This window comes from Psittacula echo (genome assembly GCF_963264785.1).
Source record: "Psittacula echo genome assembly, chromosome: 10".
Taxonomy (NCBI): domain Eukaryota; kingdom Metazoa; phylum Chordata; class Aves; order Psittaciformes; family Psittacidae; genus Psittacula; species Psittacula echo.
Genome location: NC_137741.1, coordinates 8,478,381 through 8,504,619, shown reverse-complemented (window position 1 = coordinate 8,504,619; position 26,239 = coordinate 8,478,381). Strand labels below are relative to the sequence as shown.

Here is a 26,239-nt window from a genome sequence, read left to right as displayed (position 1 = left end):
TGTTGCTTAGGCTCATTTAGTAGCTGAGCCCATTTAACCCAAGAGGACAGAGCAGGCTTCAGTTGCATGCTGATAGCCCAGAAAAGCATCTGTATTTAATCTGCAAAAGTTAGCACATCTTACCACAATACACAGCTACAAAAATATGTTTATGCATAGGCACTTACTCATTTAGTTCTAAAGCAACAGGACTCCCCTCCCCAACAAAATCCCTTGCCCCACCCCCCCCCCCACACCACCACCACAGGTCGCAAATTCAGAATATTAAAACGAAATAGATTTGGGGCACTATCACTAAAACTTTTTTATAAAGGTGCGAAGACTGCGCCCGAAGTTTCAAGCTGAGCATCAAATTACGCACAAAGACAAAATTTTGTTGCAAATATTTACTCAAAAAGTAATAATTTACAGCAGTGCCTTAACAGCTGTTCAAAACATTTAGCATTCATTAAAAACAAAACTGTAAGTCAAAAGCACATTCTGAATGTTTCAAATGGAGCAATGAAGTCATAAGAGCAAGCTACTGTTAATCATATGCATTCCTACATCTAGCTGCTAACTAGAAGACATAAAAAAAAAATCAAAACCAAAAGAAACTAAATGGAAACCAGCAGCCATCTTTCTGTACACCATTTAGACCATAAAAAAAGTCCTGAAATTGAACTGTACAATTCCACTTTATATGCCCTTGTGTCCTTTTTGTAACAGTTGGCCAGTAGCAGCTGCAAAATGGCAGAATGCATGCCAGTTGATGTTTCCAGTTTGGGGTTTTCCTTACTTTTGCTTAAAACAATTTTTACATTAAACTGTACTTTGGTGTGACTTACAGACCATTCCTATGGGTCTAAGGCTAAGAATCATAATAAACAACGATAAAAGCCTAACAGCTACAGTACTTTCAGCATTATGTTCTACTTTATACAATTATGTTAGGTATTTCTGCACAGCCTGCACACTGAAAACCCCACAAATATATATTTTTATTGTAATAATTTCACTTTCACTGAAAGTTTATTAAGGTAAGCTTATCGCCTGGCAGGATTACACCTGTACAGAGGTGCACAGACTCATATAATTCTGTTTACATGCTTTTACAGACAGGAATGTGACACCAAGTCCAAAGGTTTAGGTTTACCCGAAGTATTAGCAGACCAACAACCATCATTGCAAGTGTGCTCCATTTTAGCATCAGAAGTTAATCCAGACTAAATTCCACTGTTTAATGATATTCACACTGAAGGATTTAAAAAAATATTTTCTTGGCAAACAAATCATCTTATCCCAGGCTAGTAAACTATAAAATTAGAATTTATTCCTCCTTTCAAATGTCAATCATATATCACATCCAAGAGACAGGAAGATGTATCTGAACATCACCTTTTGTAAATTTAGTTAAATCAGTTGCACATACACATACATGCTGTCTTCATATGCAAGACTTCACTTGAGCATCTTTTCTCTCCCCCACCCCCCTTTGTTTTTAGTAACTAGAAAATGAGCACACTCATCAGGAATGGTCCGTGGTGTTCTTACCACTGCTTCTAACAAACAATAAAATTAAGATTATTTCAGCTTGCTTCATTTTCATCTGTCTTGTGTACAACTGTTTCCATTCTGTTGGGATTGCTTTCTCTAGAAGTCTCATCTGTTTGTTCAGAGAGTTGTCCAGCTTTCTTTGCTGAAGGTGCAACATTACCTTTTTGAAGGATTTCAGTAGCTTCATGCTCTAGTACCTCTGATGGAGTCAAAGGCTCCAAATGAATACTACCTTGTTCACTAATGTCTGAACTAATGGATTCAGGTTCATCTCTTTTTCTCAAGAACTGCTCAAAACTAACATCTTCACCTAACGTTAGTTTTAAGTCCCTTGGGTTCACTGCTGAAAGCGTAGTTACATCCAAACTATGCACTTTAGTCTGCTCATTCAAGATAACATTATCTGAACTTTGGCAAGTTCTTAACTCGCTTTCACCATGAATACATTTTTGTTTCTCATCTACTAGTTGTTTGTTATTATATAAATCACAACATGCTCCTTTCTCATGCAAAGAATTCTTTGAGCTGTTGTCAGGGAGTTCCAAACTAGGAACATTTTCTGTATTTGACAATGATGACTTTTCTTCATTCTTTTCAGCTGATGCAACTTTTTTAGTTTGACTTCTATTGCATTCTTTTGTTTCGTCTGAAGAGTCATGCTCTTGTTTGCTGAAAAAAAAAAACCAAAACAAGTTATTTTTAACACAAATGAAATAAAGCAACACACGGCTGTACTCCACAAAGTGACACTCAAAAAGCAGTATTGTACATTTCCTATTTGGTAATTCTCACAAATTTTCCTATCAAGATAGGCTAAATTTAACTAACAGCTGCATTTTTCCTACCTATTTACAAACTCAGCTTTGAATACAGTAGTCAACTACCTCTGCATTTCATCTCCAAAAAGGAAAGTTAAATTGTCCCCTTTGTGTGACACATGGAATTTTCTAAAATACAATAGTAAGTTCCTCTACTTGCACACACAGAGGATACACAGACGCAGATACAACTACTTGGAAATTTTTGTTGATGTGCAAAGCCAAAAACATGGGAAGGGGAAAAAACAAAAACAAAATCACAACCAGACAGTTTGTACCTTTATAGTGACCAACTGACTCTGCAATACTAATAAGTCAAGTGAGAAAACAGGCTAACAGTTGAAATTCAAACTAACTTAAACCTGTAATTTAGTTCAGCAACTACAGATTTGGATTTACTGAGAAAGTGAAGTTGTGTTACCTTTCAAATTAAAACTCTTTAGGAAAAGGAAATACAAATCAGGATTGAATTATGCAAGTACAAATTAGAATCTTATCATATATTAAAATCTAAAGAATAGCGTATGATCTCTGTACACAAACTGATTGCTTACACCTCGTATTATTTCAATAAAGCCACATGCTTGCAGTGCTTTAAAGTGACCAAGAAAACGAAAATAATCAGAATATTTCATAGACAGACCAAACTGTGCATTTCAAACGCCAACTGTACCTAAAAAAACCCAACCTAAACCTACAAAATAGTCTGGTCATATTGTTACATGCAATTTGCTGATATGTTCATATTCCAATAGTCAAAATCCTAAATACTAGTCCTCTCATTTTTTGACCTATCAAAACCAGTAACTGACATTCTCTAATACACAAAATTTCTGTTGGGGGGATGGTGGAAGAAGGGTAATATGTGGTTGAAAACTCCAGAAACTGAGGACAGTTCCAAGACAAAAGCCAACATTCAGAGCCACCCATCAGCTGTGTTTGACATAAGTGGTCTTACTATAACTGTTCTTAATTACCTCATCTATTCCAGGGAAACACTTCAGCTATACAGAGCTGTATAAATGCTAGTAAATATTTAGAGCTGTTTTCATATGAAAATCCAGTCAACTCTTTATGGAAGAGTGCTTATACACATGACCTTTAGCTACTACTTTTCAACAAGCAGCTTGAGGGTGAAGTGTAGTTGCATAGCTAACAAGCACAGAATTACACTTCATATATAGGAAGTTTTGAAAACATATGCAAAAAGTAAAATAAAAGGGTTTAAATAAAGAGATGATTAATGCCTCATCCACACACACAGAGCAGTATTTCCACACCGGAAACTCTGGATGGATGACATTTATGTACACATACAAGATTCACATCAAGAAACTCTTAAAGGATAAATCTGCCCTTAACATATTGTCCTGGGTTCAGCAGTAGCAGTCAGTTTTTCTCCTTCTTAGTAGCTGTTGCAGCACTGTGTTTTTGACTTTTGGCCAATTTTGGCTTATTAAACCACGACACATATAAAAGGAATCCATCAACCCTCCTCACCTTCTAGTGACCAAAATCCCAGCTTCATTCAACCCTAGCCACTCATTCTCACTCATTTGTGGCAAACCACAGGAAGGGAGTAAGTGGGGAGGAAGAAAATATATGTACATATATATTCATTTCTCATGCAGAATAAAGCTCTCATCAGCGTAACTTCCTGTCAGTCATAATACCAATAGAACAAGGCAAAAAAAAAAAAAAAAAACCATGTTTTTTGATGATGATTATTGTGCAAAACTTAGCCACAAAGAACAGTGATCTTTTACATCACTAACCACAACAGTTAAGTTCAATTAGATTGAATATTTCTCCAATGAAATAATCTACCTCTGCTGAGAACTGCAGATGGATACGCAAAACCTAGCAACTGTGACACACTAAAATCCCACAACAGAAAGAAAAATCATATAGCATTTCAAGAAATCATTCTGTAAGCTGAAAAATAGCCTTCCATTCAATACTGGGAATAAAACATACTCTTAGTACTCTATATGCAACAATACTGGTTCCAGTGTAAGAAAATGAAAAATTCAGACATCAAAAAGACTGGAAAAAGTGAAAATTTGACTTTTAATGAAGACAATGAATCAATTTTCTACAACATGATACAAACTGTGGCCAGACTATCAAATATTGGCTATACTAATGAACTACCTGCCATATTGTCTATATGAAATCAGCTTTTAGAGTAAGACTACTTCACGGGAGTAGTACAAGACATAATTTTGAATCCAAGAGATGGAAAAGTATTCCTAGACAACAAAACCTGTATTACAGCTGCATTTACATTAACTGCTTGGTGTGAAACAACACTATCATTTTGGGAACAATCAAGGAATGTGTCTCAAATGCTGGCTTGGTTCAGAGAGCAGTCCAGAGGCATGGTAATTAGGTTTCTCTTTGAGGAAATGAACTGGAAGCTCTGACTGTAAGTGCATATATAACAAGGAACTACAATTACATTTTGACTAAGCTTTTAAAGGCTAAATTTGCACCACCAACTGTGAAAAATCACTAACTAGAACAGAATATTTCAGGCTGTGGTATCTGGAATAAAAAATTTAGATCAATTATAAGAAGTATGAATCTGCCCACAATGCACACCAAAAGAAAATGTACAAGATCCCAATTATTTTCCCCAGATTGATTCCACAAATTTGTATGTTTGTCTTCTTGCTGTATGTTTCAATGAACTGCAGAAATGTCAAATATCTGGCTGCAGCAAATTGACAGGCATTCCATAGCACCTTGGAAAAACAACCTGAGGTTCCACATGGCCCAGGCCACACGGAATGGGCAGCTCATCACTGTTCTGAAACGTCTTGGTTCAGATTTTCTGTAAATTCAGACAGCTAACACCCAAGTAGGCTATTCTGTCTGTATTCTCCATCTCTTCCAGCAAAAAGGGTTAAGGTACAAGGGTTGGTTTGCTTTTTGTGGGTGTTTTTTTTTTTTTTTTTAGGGAGGCAGGGGGGTGCTATATTTTTAATTTTAAAATGAAAGCCAGGATTACAGAACACAGTTTTATGAAGCAAAAATTGCAAATTCAACATATTCTGAAATGCTAAAACACAATATGGGATTAAAGGGAAAAAAAAGGGGGGGAAGAAAAACTCAGAGCAAACGCATCTGAAGTGGTAATGGAGTCTACGGAAAGAAAATGTGTTACTGTGTATGGTTGAGAATCTTGCTTAACGCTGGTGAATGAAGACGAACAGTCTGCTCTTCTTACATTTCTACAAAATTATTGCTTGTTTAAAAAACAAAAAAAACAACTTAGGCAAGCAGCGTTACAAGAAAAACCTTCACTAGATCTGAGGACTTCTCCCACGCTCTTACCAGCTGGGATTTCTGTAACAGATCACCCTTTTTGAAGGGCACCAGAAAGACGTTGTACAGAAAAGAAAAAAAAAAAAAGTCTCTAGAATCAGACTCCAAAGACAGCATTTAAATAAAAAATCCCCCAAACAAACCACAATGCAGTGCGATCATTGCACTTCTGATATGCAGAAAACAGGGGAAAATCTGTACACATAAAAATAAGAATTCATGCCTGAAGAGGCATTTCCAAAGATTTTCCTCTTTAAAGAAGTATAAACAAAAACCTCCAAAAGTTACAGTTGAGAGTCAGTATTTACACACATCTCAGGTTATATTTCAGGTCAATTTCCAGATTCCCTGAAGATGAAGGTAAATTCAGCTCTAAACCATTCCATCAGAGCCTGGCATATAAGTCAATCAGAATGGACTGCCTGCAAACTGGAAATCTTTGGATGTGGCAGATGTACTGGAGGTGTTCCTCCAATGCTGCTGTCTGTACCTTTCTGTTTTAAAGCACAAACCTAGATTTCTACACTATGCGTATCTTCTAACCACCATGACCCAGTGGGTTTTGTATAGCTAAAGAGAAATTGTCTTGGACATTCAAACTAGTTATGAAGTTCAGAGATATTGTTAGACTGTGTGGAGAAAAGAAAAAACATTACCTCCAACTTAGGTTCTCTCTCTCTAATGGAGATTTTGGTCTTTAACCCAGTGAATACCGAATTAAGAGTCAAACTTTTAAAATACTGTATAGTTAAAATAGAGATGAGGGTGAAGATAACTTACAGTAAAGAAATAACTTGGCAATCTGAAATAAATTTTTCAAGTTGTTACTTATTTAGAGTTTAGATGTACTTCAGAGTTCTGGCAGAGCATTTCAGCATTTTTAAACGTTTTATTTGGTATGCAGAAGTTATAAGATAAACTTGTTTCATGTAACCTTTTCTAGTTACCTCACCTCATGAAAACCAGGAAGCAACTCTTAAGATGGTTAGCAGTACTTTGACTCTAGTGCTTCCTGCAATTCTACGTGAGAATTAAAAGCCTTTTACATCATGCCTGAGGTATTAAAGATCTGAAATGTTTAAACTTCATGCACTAAACTAAGTGCATGAAGCCACACTATGACCCAACAAAAACATTTTGCAAAAAACAAGCTCAATTTTCTTTTAATTGTCTACCATAACCCAAATACCCAGAACACAGCTGTAGATAACTTTAGGACAACTGCAAAACAGTGCAGCTGACTTCCAACTGCTCTTTGGAGGAGACAGATCCCTCAAAATACCTTTACAGACACAGACCATACATTAGATGAACTATAAAATATTTAAATTAATTGACCTTTAAAAACCATATTAAATAAACAGCTTATCACAACATTAACACAGATTTTCTGTGTTTATAGGAGAAAATGCTATCAAAGAGATAACAAGAAGTATGTCTCCTATAAAACCTGTTAAGTCATCAGTTCTAATATAAAATCTAACCTTTCAAGGGTTTCCTATTAAAAAAAAAAAAAAAGAAAAAATGAACACAACCCTCAAAATTGCTTATGCCTGTATCTTCTTTGTTGATGCTGCATTAAAAGCAAATTTAATCTGCTGAAGTATGGTGCTGCCTCTGTTATATTTAAATAATGTTATTAATCATAAATTAAATTATACCCAACCTCAGCAAGTCTTAATGGTTGTCTATGAAGTACAGAATATTTGACAGAAGAAACAGCTTTAGCAACTTAAATTGTATGAAAAATGTATACTAATATTAGATTGACATCTACCACATATATTTTCCTAATTCAATCTAAGAAAGCAGTGCTTAAACCCAGACCTTTTAAAGAATTTTAGCACATAGCTTCAGTAAACCATAAACACCTTCTAATACTTATGTCCTAGCAGCTGATGAGCAACTTGGACAGCAGTATAAACAACCATTTATAAGTATTTTAATTATCAGATCTTAATTTGCAATAGAAGATGGTGAAAATAACAAAAAAAGAGGGATTATTTAAGAATAACATTGCTATGATATATGAACTGTAACAATGTTCTTCTAATTAACAGCAAGAAAAATGATCAGGGTAAATCAAATGACAACACATTTTTTGGGTCAGGGATTTGAAATACTCTGAAGTATTTAATCATGAGTAGCAACACCAGTAAAAGATGAAGCAACACCAAATACTTAGCTTTGCTTCACTGCTTTAATTATTTCTACACAAGAACTTAACCAAGTATACTAGAAATAGTAATTCGTCTAAAAACAGACACTCATGAAAGAGCAGAACAATTTAGACACAAAAAAAAAAATCAACTATTGTACATCCAAGGACAAAACATCCTACTATTCTTGTCAGAATAAACGTAAGTTTTGCTACAAAAATAATTGGGTATGTATTGGATCCAATATGTGTAGATTGTTTTAAATAAATTAAAAACATTTTACATGATCAATTTCTAACAGATTTCCAAGTACATGTTTTATAGCTTATAAAACAACCCAACTGGCTAGTTCATGCTGTTTTGGAAGTGAACAGGGCTTAAAAGACTTTGTGCTAACCACATCTTCGTTAATATGGGTTATCTTGGATTCCTGACATATATTCTCAACCTTAATTCTGTTTAGGAATAGGTTTTAGAACATAGTTCCTTCTAATTCGTAATTAGCAGAAGTTTCATAAATGGATACTAATTCATAGAAAGCTATCACCTTGTGATGACTTTTATCACATAAGAAATCTTACATCCCATAGTTCTAAAACTGCCACAAAGAAAACATACTTTCCTACACCTGTGTAGCTACACTGCTTCTAGAACCAACATTACGAAAATAAAATTGTGACCATTTCTTATAAGTGCAGCTTGCTGGGCCAGAATTTTGAGGTATTTTGAAGCCTCTCTAGAACCCCAAAGATTCTTCATTCTACATCAAAATCCCCTTCTAGTTAAGAAAAATGAAGAGAGAAAAAAAACCAAAAAGAAACCCCCCAAAACGTAGAAGCTGAGCACAAAAATTCAGCTTGACCGAGATACTCACCAGAACAGATGTGCCATAAAACCAAAAAGACTCAGAATAAAAGCCAGGGAAGTAAAAACATTAATTTAGATACCTTAAAGTCTAAATTCAGGTTGATCTGAAACTTAATGTTTGCTATATAAGGAGTCATCCAGGACTAGTGGAAGTTATTTGGAAAATCAGTGAAACAAGCAGACTCTGAAATGCACAGGCTAAGCACCAACGGAAGTATTCTCATTTCTGCAATCAATAAAATTATGTATATTTGCATGCACACATACACTGAGCCCAAATCAAGAACAACTGTCATCCCAGTGATCTGTCATGTTCTCTTACAACCAGAGAGTTATTCCCACAGCTTCTTTGTGTAAGCAGTATGGGAACTCACCTGTAATCTTCTGCCAAACGTGCCTTTTTCTACCTACCCCTAACCAAAAGTAACCTTTTATAAGATGCCTGTAGCTTCAAGAATTTCTAGAAAACAATTTCATGTTATTTAAGCGGCTCAAGGTAGTTCCTACACTCTACATTATAAACATAAATCTATTTTACAACCAAAAGCATAGAAAGGTTTTTGGTTGGTTGATTTTATTTGTTTTAAGGGAACTCCAGCTTTCAGTAGGAATTCCCATTTTTGAAAAATGTAACTCCAAGTAGAGGTAATGACTTATAAAGCAAAATTCTCCCCCAGACATCTGACCATAGGAGCACTCACTCTACATGCAAATGCACAGTTAGAGAGAAAAAGCTGCTTCTACACTATGCTGTTTTACACCGTTAATCACTGAATGGGAAAAGAAAGATGGCTAGTAATGAAGACAGCTGCATAACAACTTCCTAGTCTTATCAGGAGTAGTGAAGTGCTATTACGCACAAAGATGCACAGTTACAAATATTTAACAACATAATAGAAACAAACATTTCCTTTCTTGTCAGGTCAATTGAGAAGACAAAAGACTTTCCAAACAAAGGTAATAAATAGTTTGCTAATCAAGTAAGGTTGCTCTGCAACTGTATGTCTTTTAAGAACCCAAATTCCAGTGACACTCAACATCCTAAAAATAACAAAGAAAAGACAGGTTAAAGTACACATAAATGAAATCTCAATTCTTTGAGCATAAGCTAAACAGGTTATATTTTGCATATTCACGCTCTTTCCTTGCAGATACAATCCGTTTCATTATTCATGCAATTTTGTAGTTGTTGGGACCATTAGAGATACTTTATGTCAAGACACACATTTTTTACCTGCATGGTTTAGCACAGGTTTTATGTTATGAGTTTTCCACAAGTAACATTTCTGTGATCCTCAAACAAATGGAAACAGGACACCATGATGCCAATAGTTTCTACATGAGCTATTTACACAAAGCTATTTACACATAGCTTACAAATGTTTTAACTGCAAGTCTGAAACTGAAAAAAAAAAAAAAAATCTGTAGCAAAGCTGTAAAAGAATCAATCGATAATATCCAAAATGAGCATTCAAAAGAGGTATCATTCACTTAGCTTCAAATCAAAGTGTCAATGTAATGTAATTTCTGGGAAATTCTTAGAGAACATTTCTGAAAAATTAAAAACCTGTAATCATATTCCAGTTTTGTTGTTGCCAGAAACATGAATTTAAGTGAAATATCTCAGATCCAACCTCCTCTGAAATGCAACAGCACGTTCACAATGAAAACACAAACCCACTATGCTTTTTTTGAATGCTGCTGTATCAAAACAGAAATAAGTCCTGCAAGAAAAACCTGTAGTAGGTAACCGATGATTGAACAGCAGCATTCAAGATGGAACATAGCTTCTGGCAGAAGGAAAAAAAAAAATAGCAAAAAGAACAAGACTTCAGAGTACCGAGTAAGCGTGCAGATGCTCAATCACAAAATACGCATAAGACAATGGGTGACAGGATCCTTGCCATTATTAGCAATTTCACAGTGATTGCAGAAGCTCACTGTAACCAAAACTGTTACTGTTTGAATACTAAAAGTGAAGAGGACAAAAATAGTGGTAAAAATGGATTAATCTCAGAGAATCTGATTATGCAGAAAAAGAAAGTGCTGCAAATCAAGAACAGCTTGCAGTCATCAAAAATAACCTCTTATAACTAGGAGGTTATAACAGTGACTGATCTCAGACTAAGATTAGCTCTACCTATTAGGTTGCTTGAAGCTAGTATATGAGAGATTCAACCAAGACATATATTCACTGTAATCAGGAGGTTGAGTTTGGAGGAACACTAGATGTTCACCATGACAAAAGGAAAGCTCATCATATATCCAGACAACCTGTTGATGGATAAACTTGCCATAGATAATCTAGAACTAAAGATGAAGTCAGAAGCAGTGAAATCAAAAGCAGCAGATGTCTCAGCAGCTTGAGTATCCTTGAAGATGAGAGATGATACCAAAAGAACAAGGTGTGAATGAACTGTAGCTGCTCCACCCTCAGAAACAAGGCTCAATAGATGTATCTGCCTCAGTCACATGCCTTCCTCCTACAGTATTTAGGAGCAAAAAGAAGCTTAGCTAGCAGAGCAAAGCAGCTAATAAAATCCTTTGGCCAAGATTCAGTTTATGCAGTTACATGCGACAGAAGTCATTCAAAGTATATTTTGCCACTATATACTGTAAAGTCATTGGCAGACAAAAATGCAACTTACTCGAATAATAGATCAGGACTTGTATGTTTTAGTGAACACCCAAGAGAATGATAAAGCCCATTAGTTTCAGAAGCTAGGATCAAGTTCAGAACAAAACGGTCTTTGATGTCAACACACATATGTTATCATTTACACACTACTCTAGCTGGGGATGGTAACAACAGACTTGAGCAGCAAAGAAACACTGCAAATGAGCAGCAAAGAAACACTGTATCATATAAGTGAAACTCCTGGTAAGCCTCTCTTCAAAGGTGTACAGCCCCCAAAAAGCTGCAAGTCAATGCTGCAAAGCAGAGAACATTAACACAGAAGGGCCTTTGCCAGACTACAATACTGAGAGAAAAGACCAGACCTGCTGCCTACAAGATGCAAGAAGAGAATACCACAGCTTCAATGCATGAAGAAAAAGGAAAAGGTCTGGTCAGATCCTTGTTCGCTTACATACCAAAATAATCCCAAGCTGGACTGGGTTCAATTTTCTGGTCCACAATGATGTATCAGTGAGCCAAGGCAGTATAGGATACCTGCTCACTTTCAACTCCCCTGCAACAAAAATGTCTGCTGTCAGTTCATTTAAAAATGTTAATTGTTGCGCAAAGCAGAGAGTTGAGCATTAGAAGAATATTGGCATAGTTATTAAGCTTTATTCCCTCAGCACAAGGTGGGTCACTAAACAAACAAGGCAACTTTATGCAGAGTAACAACTTAAACAACAATTCCTGCTGGAACATCTCCAGTTAGGTTATCTGTATCATTCACGGCAGGATTCTAATCTGAAGACAGTTGCATCAACACAGCACAGCACTCGTGGAACATGTCCGGTTATTAGCAATAAAGAGGAGTTTTACAACACATACAGTCTGATATATAGTAAAAGATACCAAAAGATACCATCTGAGAGATGCAAGAGAAGATCCAAAAGTTTTCAAGACTGTTAAGTCATTGTTTCTGATGATGAAGTAATTCTGAAGAGCTCCATGAACAAGTCGTATCTCATTGAGTTATAGGTCAAAGAATGGAAAGAAATGTTCACAGATCATGGAGAAACTACACAGCATAAGTTATGAATACTGTCTGCAAGTTCCTCTTCTTCCAAAGCAAACCAGAGTACTATGAAGAACCATCTCGCAAAAAGATGTGTATTTCTGTGTGTACTCTGTACTGCAAATAACGATTTTTAAAATATCTGCTACACAGGTATACTCAATGCTTTTAGGTTTAGCAACGATATATTCTTGTAGAAAGTATTAGAAAATTAGTACATGGAACAGGACAAGATCTACTGAAACTGATTAAGTCTGAGAGCGTGACAGTTTCAAAAAGCACCATCACATATTATATCATCTCATGTAGTACCAGTAACTAACCTTATGCCAACATCAGAGCTCTCAAAAACAATGGCTAACTGCATCTGTACTAACAGCCTGCAGAATGAAACCTCCACATATTCTTGACTCCACCTCCAATCTTTTCAGCACTTACCCATCCGCTTCTAAGTAATACTTACTTTGTAATCCAACATGCTTGACATCCCTATAATATACTCAAGACAGCAAGATCCTTGTGCAGTACTGACAACAGCCTGCCACAACTATACCTCTTTGCCCATCCTTAAATACTATAAAAGCTATAACCTTTTCTTACATACAGTTCAGCAAGTACTAATTCCCAACACCTAATGCCAGCTCCAAGTAGAAAAGCTAATGTTTTCACTGTTACCACAGCTCAAAACTTCATATTCCCATTGTTTGATTTTCACTAAAATCTAAACTGCTCAAGAACAAGAGCCACCCTGGAGTAATAGCTCGCCCTCCTAGATGACTACTTCCACTGTTTTGTCCAATTCCAGTATTCCGTGCTCCAAAAACAAATTTAATTTTTATTATATGGCTTTTTGATTTGTTTTCCCAAACTAATTAACTTCCTGCCAGAGTATCTTCAATTCTTTTAAATAATGTATATTAGTCATCCCATCAGTCCACCAGTTTTATTCAACTGTATCTGATGCTATTATTCATAGGCAAAGAAAAGCATTTCTATGTTTAGGTCAGATGACGTTATTCCAGTACCCCCTCTTACTGGCCACTTTATGGAAACTAAGGAAGAAAATACTTCATAGTTATGTAATAACCTATTAGGGATATTTCCAAAACTCACTGAAGGCTGACTTATGCTTAGAGGCCTAAGAACTGTTGAAAGAGTTCTCATCATGCATGAGCATCTAACTCCTTTTAAAATCCTGCTATTGGGTAGATGGACTCAATAACACCTTGTTGAATCAGGGTTAAACTACTTTCTTCCATCTTTAAAAACATATTTATTTGCAGTCTCACTGACCTTTTTGTTCCTATGTCCTGAAATGGTTTATAGAGAACTCAAGAGTTTGATTCAACTAATGCACCTCTGACCCTTCGATTAAGGGATAAGCAGGTTCACAAACTACATTGTAAAGCCTCAGGTACTGTTCCAGGATAATCAGGGATGGCTTGGCATGTCTGATTCTTCTATGGTTAAAAAAAATCCCAAGCAAACTCCACAACACAATCTCCAGTATTCTGTAGGTTTGTTTTTCAAATCCTTAACAAAACTGAAAGCCAAAATCCTTGTATTTTTTTCTTTGAAAGTGGAATTAAAATGTTAGTACAAAACAGTATTCCTGTGTCATATCAATAACGATTTTGAAAATATTTTCTTAATATTTACAACAGATTAAGAATTTGTCCCACTTCAATAAAAGTCACATTTTTGTATTCTTATTAAATATGTAAGAACATTAAACACTCATTTAGAACTAAATACTAAAGCCAGTATTGAAAGCAAGTTGAATTAACAGTCTCACTATGCAGTCTCACTTCTAAGTGTAGCTTAGAAGTAGCAATTCAAAAACGTTAATACTTCAAGAATCATTTATTTCATCTGCCAAACTGAACAAAAACCCGCTTTTGATTTTGGCTGCAGTAATCATTTTCTCTCCTCATTCTTGTAACAGTGTACATGGTAAGAGCAGTAAGTACTAGTAAAGGTCTATGTTTATCATACATTTATCATACACTTAAAATTCTATGAAATAAAAAAACCCAACAAGTTCAAAGTGCAAATTTTGGCCATAATAATTTTGGCCAAATAAAGTAATAGAAATAAACATTGAGCAGTAAAACAGAACTTACTCAGATACTTGTTCAGCAGTTGGGATATCTACAGAAACTGAAAATAAAAACAAAGTATTTTATTAAAAATATTTAAAAATGTGAAACTTCTAAATCCAAGTACACAGAAATAACAATAACGCAACTGAAAAAAGGACCGCAATAACACCAAAACATCCACATGGAGGTATTTGTATATGTATACTATATAAAGAAAGACACTATATGTACTCACCTTTCTCTATAACAACTTGACAAGTATGAGTGTGGCTTTCACTCAGATGTGTGGCCATGCTATCTAAGCCAGAAACATCAGTCAGGAAATCACAGTTAAGACACACTACAGTCACACCTCTAGAGAACAGAAAGTGAAAAGGAAGTATAAATACAACACAGCTGTGGAAACAGTTTTCTTAACTTACAGCAACTGGACAGACTATAAGAAAAACAAAATAAAATTTCCTCTATCTTTAGATGAGATTATTCACAAAAACATGTTCTTACTTTTCATACTGCAGCTAGCACCTGGTAATCCCTATGAATGACCAGGGCATCTCCATGCTGGACATAGCACAGAGAACACTTTAGACAAATTTATCTATGAAGCATTAGTTTCTTGGGTTTGGTGGGTATTGTTTGTTCATTCTTTTGTTTCCCTTGCCCCCTCCCCATTGTGCATATTAGGAATAACCAGAACATAAGGAAACAAATACTTTTTAAAACTGCTCAGAACTTACTAAATGTGGACAAATAACAAATAGCTGTCACTGAACAGAATACTGCTAGTGGAAGAGCTAAAGTTTTTATTTCCCTGCTCTTCCTAAATTGTGGAAGCCCAGAAATTCAAGAGGCTCTAATCTCATTTAACAAAGCAGTATACTATCAGAAAGTAAAACCACAATAATATGTAACTAAAAAAAGCTGAATTACCGTAGCTCTTCTGAATGCTTCTTATAGATCCAAAATCTTTTACTTGGACGAGCACTGTGAAAACTGAATACATGAAAACATTAACACTTAAGACCGGTTTTCTTAAGTACATTATTCCCTACACTGTACATTAGTTATGACAAGGCATGAAAACAGAAAGATTGGCTACTGACCTGCATTATCCTAAAATATTAAATTGCTGAAAGCTTACAGAATTGTGAATATCACTTCTAGTTTAGAATGTTGGCTCTCTTATCAGTAACAGGAACAAGGCTTAACTTTGTCAGCACAGCCCTGCAAGAACGTAGTTACGTTGCTTCCATCAGCAGTTTAGCTCTTGAAGCATCATGGCTATAGCTATACACCGCTCCACAAAAGCGAAGCTTTGCTGAATTCACGCTTCCTAAAGAAATGGCTTAAATGAGATAAACGAAATTTTTAGAAAACCTCTAAGTTCTCTTATACAGGTTAACTATGTGCCAACACTGTACTCTCATATAAAACAAAAAAGGAAGCAGCTGAGTACAGGGGCTGCTACTGCAAAAACACCCTTCCTTTAACAACCTTCCTCCTCACCATCCCTTGTTCCTTACACTCACCAAAAAAGATTATGATAGATGCTGCAGGGGGTCAAAGCAGGGGGAGCAATAGCTTGTCAAGCAGACAAAGACAAAAGACTGCCTATTTTATTGCATGGTTGAATTTTACAAAACTCAGAACACAGACAACAGTAGGAACAGTTTACCTTAGATTTCTCCCCCCTTTTCTGGAGTAAACCTCTTGTACAACCAGAACTAAGCACATTAATTTTAACTGTTTTTTTAAGCATGCAACCAATGGCTTATACCCATAAAATCATACTTTAGTCTAGGACTTATATAAGCATTGAAATTATTTTGAATAGGTCAACATATAAAGCATTCAAAAACTTGTGAAGACTTGGGTCATAAATTCAAGAATTCTAGCATTCAAAAATACCAAGGCACTTTATACATATATTTAAAAAGACAACTGCGTTCTATATTTTTATGCAATATACTTGGCTTGTTTAGGGCACAAGATAAACAAGTATGTTTTCAAAGTTTTGTTTTACTGTCACTGCTATGTGTTAACTATTGAATAGTATAATTCTATTGTTCTGAAAACAAACACATTTATTTTCTTAACAGGCTTTTTAGGGCTGTCATCACTAAAACCCTACATCGCCTTACAATCAGTGACAAAACTCCTGCAAAATGAGATGTTATTTTAACAGTTGACCAGACGTAGTCTAAGAAAAGGTATCCACTTTAGCATGTTATTTGACAAATCCTTTACATGGTGGTCTGTGCACAGATTTCATTAGCAGTATCTGTGGCTGTATGCATTCAACACTTGTAAAATCAGATAAGGCATTCCATCTGAATCCCAGGGAACTTGCAACAATTAGTCACTATTTGCTAAGTCTGGCTGAAATCATATGGAAATCATACACACTGAAGCAAAGACAGAACACTTCCTGAACCACTGAAATTTTAAGGCAAAACAAGAACATTGTGTTTAGTCCCTCACTACAAAGCAAAAATCCAACTTCACACATTTCCCTGCCAGTCCTATGATCCAGTTCAAAGTTCAGCTAACAGAAACACTTAAGAAACCTTACATGAATTTATGAAGTATTCGACAACCCAACCAAAGTTTTTAAGAGTTCTTACCTCATCATGTGATTCACATAGGCTTTGCTACAGCTAGTGTTGTATCTGCATAAGCTACAGTGGACATAAGCAGGAAAATGGCTTGCAAAATCTTTTACTTCTGAGTAACATTCAATGCATTTGTGAACTCCTGAAAGATACCTAATAGTAATATAAAAAAGTTAACTATTAATATCAACATTTTAAGACAAGATAACTATTTCAAACTTACTGCTTTAAGTTAGTAGCAAGCTTGCCTACTTCCTACTTGAGGAACTTAAAAATGCAATACTTAAAGGTTACCATAGCACACATAACGAAAACTTTTTGTTTCCCTTCTTCCTCAAGTTATACTGCCATTCTCATCTTCATAAAAAAATGTGAAAGTTAACATAAGCATCTGTTACTGGCAACTCCTGGCCAAGAAGATACTGTAGTAGATAAGAACCTCCAACTTCAGCTGCTGCTCTTGTCTCTATGTACTTCAGAAAGATTTCAAAGAAATGCTTCATCCACTACAACGCACAGAAAAAGCTGTTGGTTTTCCTGTCACACCTGATATTCCCCACTTTGCTCTGAAATATCTAACAAGGCAAGAATGTAATCCTGCTCTTGCCCAATTCTGGGTGCCTCGGAGAGCTATGACAAAGAAAACTATTAGCTCATCTTAGCCAATGAAGTTATATTCTAGTCTATAAAACACCCATTAAATTATTCACACAAGGATAGCAAAACTCAGTAAATTGTAAATATAAAGACAGCATTCCCAATAGCATTAAGGTATCTCCTAGGACAGACAAGACTTGATCTTTCAAATAACATGTTCAAATAAACCCCTTAAAAAAAACTGAAGGAGGGGAATACTTTTTCCTCCATCAGAAAACTTGCAAAGAACACCCAGGCAGGCAGATGTATTCCCATCCTCAGGTCACTTTTAAACATAAATCTGACTCATGAGTCAGTATTTCAAGACTCTGTGGCTCTGTGCAGAAAAAAAAAATAAATCTAAATTTAGGACAGGAAAGTTTCCAGAACATATGTCTTTGCACATAAAGTAGTCTATCACCGACAAGATTGGTGAACGAAGATTCAGAATTATAATACCAGTACCAGTAGCTTTTTCTACCAAACTGATCTTCTCTACTGCAGTATAAGTTATCAATTAGAAGAGACATTGAAGTGATGAATTATTTATATTCAAAGTATAAAGATATTTTTAATGCAAATATATTACCTTAGATTATGCAATGCTGTATTTGTAACTTCTTTTTTTTTTCTGCTGTTGGTCCATGCATTTTGCTTCTTTGATGTAGCTGGTTTTGCTTTTGCTTTTGACCTATTTGTATTAGATTTGTTATGATTTTTAGTGGTATTTTTAGCTTTAGGTGATAACTGAAATGTGGAAGAACTTGTACTAACAGAAGACGTAGCTGATGATCCTGACAGAAGAGATCCAACAGATGCTCGAATAGTCACCTACAGGTATGAAATTAAAACATTCTCTATTTAGATTTAAGCCAAGTTCCCATTTCTATTTGTCTCAATGTTTAAGCCACTTCAGGCAAAAATCAGAGCATAAGAAACACTCCACAGTGAAGACTGCTCTGAAAATAATGAAATGCTGTGGACTAGAGATAATCTACTGGATGCTTTAAAAGCTCTTGTTTTGGTGGAGATAGCCATGACAACACACACTTTTCTCTTTTCAGACCTGCAACTGGCTACATCCTGCTGTAGACAAAAAAAAATAATGTAGCTGTGGAAAAGAAAGAGGTATCAGCCCAATTAGCCCTACTAAGAAGAATATCAAACAGTTCTGTCAGTGCCTGTAATTAGAATGATTTGAGTTGGAAAGGACCTTGAGATCATCTAGTTCCAACTCCCCTGCCACCTCCCACTAGACCAGGTTGCTCAAAGCCCTGTACACCCTGGCCTTAAACACTTCCAGAGATGGGGCAGCCACTGCCTCCTTGAGCAGCCTGTGCCAGCACCTCACCACTCTCACAATAAATAATTTCTTCCATATATCTAATCTAAATCTCCCCTGTTTATGTTTGAGCTATTACCACATGCCTTGTCACTACAGTCCCTGATGAAGAGTCCCTCTGCAGCACCCTTGTAGGCCCCCTTTAGATAGTGGAAGGCTACTTTGATGTTTCTACGCAGCTTCTCTTCTCCAGGCTGAACAGCCCCAACTTTCTTAGACTGTCTTCGTGTGAGAGGTGCTCCAACCCCCTGATCATCCTTGTGGCCCTCCACTGGACTTGCTCCAACAGTTCCATGTCCTTTGCATTTTGGGGACACCAGAACTACATGCAGTCTTTGACCCGTTTTAATAAAAACCCTGTGTCTTGCTGCCTCATCATTAGGCTATTTACTTCCTTCAGATATTTTTGTTCCTCATCCTAGAGCCCCAAGGGCTAATTCTTACCCATACTCATAGTTTAGAAGGACCTCATCTTCTGAACCTGGTTCCAGGTGTCTACTAACACTAAAATTTTCAAATAATCTAAGCTTTTCTTAGATCATGAAGACCCTGAAATCTTTAAAAGAGTGAGATATTGTCAGTGCTTTACATTAGGCCAAGCCACACAACTGCCATCAACTTCAGTAATTTTCTCTTCCTGATTCTACAGGAAATGAACCATGAAGAGCTGGTAAGACTAAATGTAATTTTCTTCTCCAACTCAAGTGAAAGGACATATATCTTCACACTTCATTAAAAAACCGTAGGAAAAAAGTCCTGAAATCCACAGGAAAATCCTAGACTAAGTAGTTCCTTCTTGAGAAATGGAAGGAGGATTTAAAGATCGCCTAAGCATTCTGAGGGGACCCAAATTTACTTCATGAAACACTTAACAGAAAATTGTGGTGTGTTTTTTTTACCCTTCAAATGCTAGAGCTAGAAAAGACCTGGTGAACTCAGATTTTAAGCAATATTGTTTATAGAGAAGTAGGTGTTGTACTCCATGATTTTTTGCCACCACCTTCCACAGGTTGAAATATATTCTACAAGAAATGCTGCAGACCCCTCAGATCACACCCAGACTACCTCTTTTACTCCTAGCACAAGAAAGGCTACGTGGGAGGGGCAAATGAACCAACAGCTCAAGAAAGTAGCACTGACTGAACTACTATCCATGTATAGACAAATGGGACAGAAAGCAACACCACAGACTACTAGGAGGAAGCCGTAAACTGTGCCTGGCAATTCTTGCAACAGGAGTGTTTTCTAGAGTTTTAGATTTGGAGGTGGCAAAAAAAGGGAAAAAACCAAAAAATAATCTTTGGTTTAGAAAAAAAAGAAGAAAAGAGAAAAGCCCTTCTTTTTACTCCATGACTTTCTCTACCAAAATGTGGTTTGTTTTCCATTTGTTTGGGTTTTTTTCCCCCCCTGTCCCTTCTAATTCTCCTGTATGAAGATTTACCTTTGTTCCAGGAGGCAATCCTTCTAACTGTTTGGGTTTCCTAAATGTTCGGTGATGATGAGTCTTGTGATCCATTTTTTCTTTGCATGTCAAAAACTGCAGTCTGCACTTAGTGCAACGGTATATTCCTTTTTTCTTTTATAAATAGAAGATATAAAGAAAGCATGAATGTCGTGATAAATCAACAAACTCCAACCCTAGCTGGTCTCAAGCAACTGCCATCCAGTTTCTAGAACATCAATCAGAAAAACTGATATTGCACAAAGCCAAAATACTGTGTAGGAATGACAAAAGGGTATTTTTTTTTTTCTCCTCTCTGTAATTTACTTGAATTATATTGATAGTATTAATTTTATTTATATTACTTAAATAGTATTAAATAATATTTAATAACAATAATTTAAATATGTGAAATACAAGGCAGTATCATTACTAAGAGGACAAGGAATAAGGCTATCAGTTACAAGAAGACACGGGACTTTATTATCTATTTGTCTACTTGAACTAGTGAAAGGTTTGCTATTAACATCAAGAGAAGCAGAACATATCACTACAACTTAATGAAGAAACCAAACAGCAGGAATACTTTAATAATATTCAGTCGTTTTTTTCTTAACAAGCTGTTGTCACACACAAACAAGCAAGTCTAACAATTCTCTTACAGACTACCTAGTAAATATTCTTATCCAGTAACAACTACACAAAGCAGTTACACCTTTGTTTCCCCCAGAGACAGATCCATTATGTATATTCAGCATTTTTCTACCATCAAGTATTGAAAATATCTGCTTACCTGATGCCTCATGTAGTGATGCATATACGGTGCTCCAATTTTAATTACTTTGAGGCAAAATGGACACAGCAAATGTTTTGTATTTTCATGAACTGTTCTAAAATGCGTTTCTACATCTGAAAAAGCTGAGGATCTGTAGTTGCAAACCTAAAATAAAAAAAGTTGACTTTCTTGTTAAAAATATATTAATAGTAAAGATGGGGGGTGTAATCTAAAAACAAAACAGTCACTCGAGATACCTGGCAAACATACGGCATTTCACCTGGCTTATGATTGTCCTTCATATGTTGCAGAAGAACTTGCTCTGTTTCAAAAGATAATTCACAGATTTTACAAATCGCTAGAAAAGTGAAAGAAAAACAAAGTAAAAATTAATTTGGGGTCATAAGGAAACAAATTTTAATACTATGTATATGTCAACCGTAACTATCTATAAAGGTAAAGCAATCCGACAATTATTCTATAATTCAGAAGAAATTCTTTGTACAATTTCAGAAAGCCAGGAGTCCAAGACCCTTAAACAATGTGAATTCTTGCAGTCAAGCTTTCAATTAAAAATCAAACAAAAAAAAAAAAAAAAAGCGCTTTTTAAGAATATTTTTTTTAAACAAACGCTGCTCCTACATAAACTGGATGAGTACTCAGCTCCTATATTAAATCAAGACTATTACTCTTAAAATACAATCGGTTTACTCTGAAGTTACAAACCAGCAAAGTCAGAAAATACCTAAAAATTTTAGATCACAAAAAGATTCAATGTGACACAACGCAACTTACTAGATGATTCGTAAAGGGTGTGTGTACTTTCAATGTGGCACTGCAGCTGGAAGGGTGTGGGAAACTGACGGTAACAGTGCTGGCACGTAGTGTGGCTTTCCCAACTCTCACTGCTTTGTTTCTCAAGTTCCAAGTGATGTTTCATGTGGTTCATAAACCTTTAAATGATAGTGAAAACAGGTGCAAAACGTGCATTTTAACATTCACTATGACATATCACATGCAAGAAGTACAGGATTCTTTTTCTAAAGTTTACTCTGGAAGGATTTCTCAATTTCAAAAAAATCTAAGGGAATAAGCGTTCATAAAGTAATAAAGAGGTAACCAAGTAAAGCAAGCTGACTGACAGGAATCACCTTTCAAATCTTAAAAAGAAGTCCTGACTATTACAAGAAACATGCAATGTATCTGAAACATGTTCCAAGATTAAGCAATCCATTTCTTTTTTCACAGTTGCAAATTGTCTTGAAATAAAGGGAAATTAGCAAAGGCAGAAACAAAATGTGTCAGCTGTTCACACTTCACCACCACCAGTGTCTCAAAGCTGCATTCTGAAACAAGTATAACTTTAGCTCTGCTGAAAACTATTAAAGTAGCAAGAACGTATCTGTAATTAGAACATTACAGCTTTATCTGAAACTACCTCCATTCAAAATTGGCAGGCTTTCAGAAGCTTTCTTTGCATAAAGCACTCAGGACTGAATTGAATTATGAAGGACTGTTATCAAAGAATGACACTGTGCAGCTGACAATCAAAAGACTATGAGAAACTTGATGGTATGTTACTACTCCAGTTACCACCTTTTCCTCATTAGTATGTCCACCTATCTGTAGCAGGACCCTATTCTGACTGAGAAGCCTAGGCACAGGCAGGTCACACTTACTGGTGGAGCAGCCGAAGGATAGGTTAGTTGCACAATACACTACTGTTAAACTTCAAAACTTGTTCTATTTTCAATGTGCTTCATTTCAGTACAGGCAGAGGAACTATTAAATGCCGGTCACACTCACATAAGAAATGTAGTTCTCTAAGTGGTGACCTTGGAATTGGGGGGGACAGGGCAGATGGGATGGAGGGGAAGGGAGAGCAAGGAGAAGAGTCTCTTGAGCTCAGGCTTCTAATATCATGCAGTTGCTTAAAACAGAAAGAAGGGAAAAAAAAACAGCAGAAGAAAGGAACTGATACTAGTACTGCATGTTACCTTAATGGAACATTATTTCACATAGATTCGACATGATCTGTATGTGCAACCATAGATCTTTTAAAGAAAGTAGGGGATTAACTGATAATTCCGAAAAGCACAAAAATGATTTAAAGTCCAGAAAACTTTCACTAGAAGATATACTACATATTTATTTTGTCTACTAGAAATGTTTAAAGGTGTAAAATACACCTTGAAACAGAAAACCTGAAGTTAGAGAACTATAGAAGACAGCGACAACGTCACAGCAAAAATTAATAAGGCTGAAGTCAGCTCTAGAGAAATTCAGAGAAACAAATTAAGTGCTCATTTTTAATGACTTGCTGTAGAACACACAGGCACTACAGCACCAGTAGTGTACAATATAATGCTGAGTAGAAAATAATGCCTGAAAAGTATTTTTTAAATGAACCCAGTATCTTTGAATCAAGGATTCTGTGAACTACTTTTCATGATACTGCAAGAAAGGCCTACTTGAAAAGTATTGTGCATACAAAAACAGAAGAAAAACCTCTTGGCCCATATCAAACGTTGTCTACCACACTTAAGAAGTGTCCTGGGTTCAGCAGTAGCAGTCAGTTTTTCTCCTTCTTAGTAGCTGTTGCAGCACTGTGTTTTTGACTTTTGGCCTGGGAAGAGCTGATAACAACTGATGTTTAGACTGACCAAGGACTTTGTGAGTCTCATGCTCTGCCAGGGAGGAGGAGGGGCCGGGAGGAAGCAGGGACAGGACGCCTGACCCAAACTAGCCAAAGAGGTATTCCATACCACAGCACGTCATGCCCGGGGATGTAACTGGGAGCTACCCGGAAGGGCACGTCCTCTTTTCGGTCGGGCTCTTTTCCGGCGAGCGGTATCATATTCTCTTCCCTTGTTATTTCCCTTATCATTATTATTATTGGTGGCAGCAGTAGTGATTTGTGTTATACCTGAGTTACTGGACTGTTCTTATCTCAACCCGTGGGAGTTACATTCTTTCGATTCTCCTCCCCATCCCTCTGGGGAGTGGGGCGGGGGGGAAGTAGACTGCGTGGTTCTAATTTACAGCCGGGGCTTAAACCACGACAAGAAGATAAATTGCAAGGGAAGAAATGCCATCATTATAAAGAACTATAAAAATCATAAGAGTAAACTCTTGAAGTCTAGCAACATACAACAATTTCAACCTGCTTAAGACAATTTTCCAATACTTAGGATTTAAAAATCCTTAACAATTAATAGCAAATTTAATGTTTCTAATTGCATGAAACTTTTGTTTTTTCAATAGTATGGGACTAATTGTTAGCAAAAACCTGTTCATTTTAAATTGCAGACTATGCCCTTTGAGGAATAGTCCATTTTTCAGTTTTACATTCTGCTACTTCAGCTTCCCTTGAAGAATGCATGTATAAAAGTTCAGTGACCTTAACTTTCATAGGAACAATGACACAAACATGTCTACCCATTAAAACAGCTTACTGAACTTTTTTTGCAGCATTTGGAAGTAAAATTATTCCATCAAAATAACAGATGTTACATAACTAAACCACCAACTATTAGTCATTGTGCAGCACTAAAGGGAATTAATACTTGCATCTACTGATACCACCATCAATCCAGATGGCAAACTGTAAAATACTTTGTGTTGTCCTTTCTAACCCCAAAGCCCTACAACTGCTCTCATTAAAAGTTTACTCTTTATGTTAAACACCATAAAATTTTCTAATTGTAATCTCAAAAAAGTTTGTTATGGCCATACATGCATCGTGAAGATAAATTCAATTTCTGTAGAGCTACTCCCTATTACCAGTTTTCAATAAGAAAAAAAAATCTGTTCCAGAGAGACAATGCACGAGACTATGGGCTGTAAGTGATTAACAAACAATGAAGTGAGTTCAAATACCTTATGTTATTTTTAAGAACTTTCAGACAACTGAAGCACTTAAATGTCGTATGAGTCTTCTGTTCCTGTTGTACCTGCTGGGTGTCACCTTCATGTTTCCCATAGTAAAAGTCATTAACTAACATAATCAATTTTCCTTTCTCAGATTCAGCAATCTTGCCTGTTGCGCTCGAACATTCTGTTTTGGCCACTCCCAGGAAAAAGTTATTTACCATATCTGGACAACAATACTAGATGGAAGTGGGGAGAAGAAGAAACAGAAACAAAGGTATCAATCTTTCTTACCAAACTGCATCAATCACAATAACATTTTAAAAACTGGAGCCACTCACTAACTGGAGTTAGATACAAAGCTCAATTTTCTGACACACTGACTTTATTCATATTCAAATATGAATTTTGAACAGCAACTGTATCAAAATAAAAAGGTAGGTTTACACTGTTATCTTTGTCTCAGTAGCAATTTAACAGAGATGTGGGTCAATTAGCTGCCTATTATCATAAGCACTTACCCTCATCAAATTCACAGGAAGCTGGCCAATGGTTCAAAAAGTCACAGCTGTGGCAGACAGAAATCACACACAGACAGCAAATATGCCTCAATTCATTGGAAAAATAAGGCAAAAAGTGGTAGGATTTATAGCCATCCTACTCCTTTCTTCCTCTCCATGACTGCAAGACATAGAACATTTAGGCTCTGGCTAATCCTAGCCAGAAGCCAGTCTAACTTGATATAAAAACATGGCACTCTTCCATACCCAAACAAAGCCCACGTTAAGTTTGCTATAATGTTTAAGAACCCAAAGTATTTTACCTTCATGTGATTTTTTAGAGGATCCATAAGATTGAAATGAATATTGCACTTCGGACAGGCTCGTGGAAAAGGTCCTCCATTTTTAATGGTGCTTGCTACAGCATCTGTACCTGTAAAATTTAAAATGTTAATATTCAGAATTCACAAACAAAACTTATTATTCTAGCAAAATATGCAATTTCAAAAGAAAACTATTACAATTTATGTAGCTGAGGTAACCATAAGCAAGGTTTTAC

General features: G+C 36.0%; 1 protein-coding gene across 6 annotated transcripts in view; it reads right to left on the bottom strand.

Annotated features, from left to right (window-relative positions):
- Positions 1–289: 289 nt before the first annotated feature.
- ZNF280D (zinc finger protein 280D) overlaps positions 290–26,239 on the bottom strand; it is a 49,328-nt gene continuing 23,378 nt past the window's right edge. For 4 of the 6 annotated variants that reach the window (XM_080626694.1, XM_080626697.1, XM_080626695.1 and 1 more), the window contains 12 exons: positions 26,004–26,113; positions 25,190–25,419; positions 22,106–22,263; positions 21,568–21,668; positions 21,329–21,475; positions 20,536–20,670; positions 18,342–18,583; positions 17,129–17,269; positions 15,435–15,497; positions 14,740–14,858; positions 14,526–14,562; positions 290–2,205 (listed from right to left, as the gene is read on the bottom strand). In XM_080626694.1, coding sequence (XP_080482820.1) covers positions 1,569–2,205; positions 14,526–14,562; positions 14,740–14,858; positions 15,435–15,497; positions 17,129–17,269; positions 18,342–18,583; positions 20,536–20,670; positions 21,329–21,475; positions 21,568–21,668; positions 22,106–22,263; positions 25,190–25,419; positions 26,004–26,113 — 2,120 coding nt within the window. In that variant the 3' untranslated portion in view covers positions 290–1,568. Of the gene's footprint in view, positions 2,206–11,803; positions 11,902–14,525; positions 14,563–14,739; positions 14,859–15,434; positions 15,498–17,128; positions 17,270–18,341; positions 18,584–20,535; positions 20,671–21,328; positions 21,476–21,567; positions 21,669–22,105; positions 22,264–25,189; positions 25,420–26,003; positions 26,114–26,239 lie in introns of all 6 variants that reach the window. The other 2 variants (XR_013957770.1, XM_080626696.1) reach the window with 2 other exon arrangements.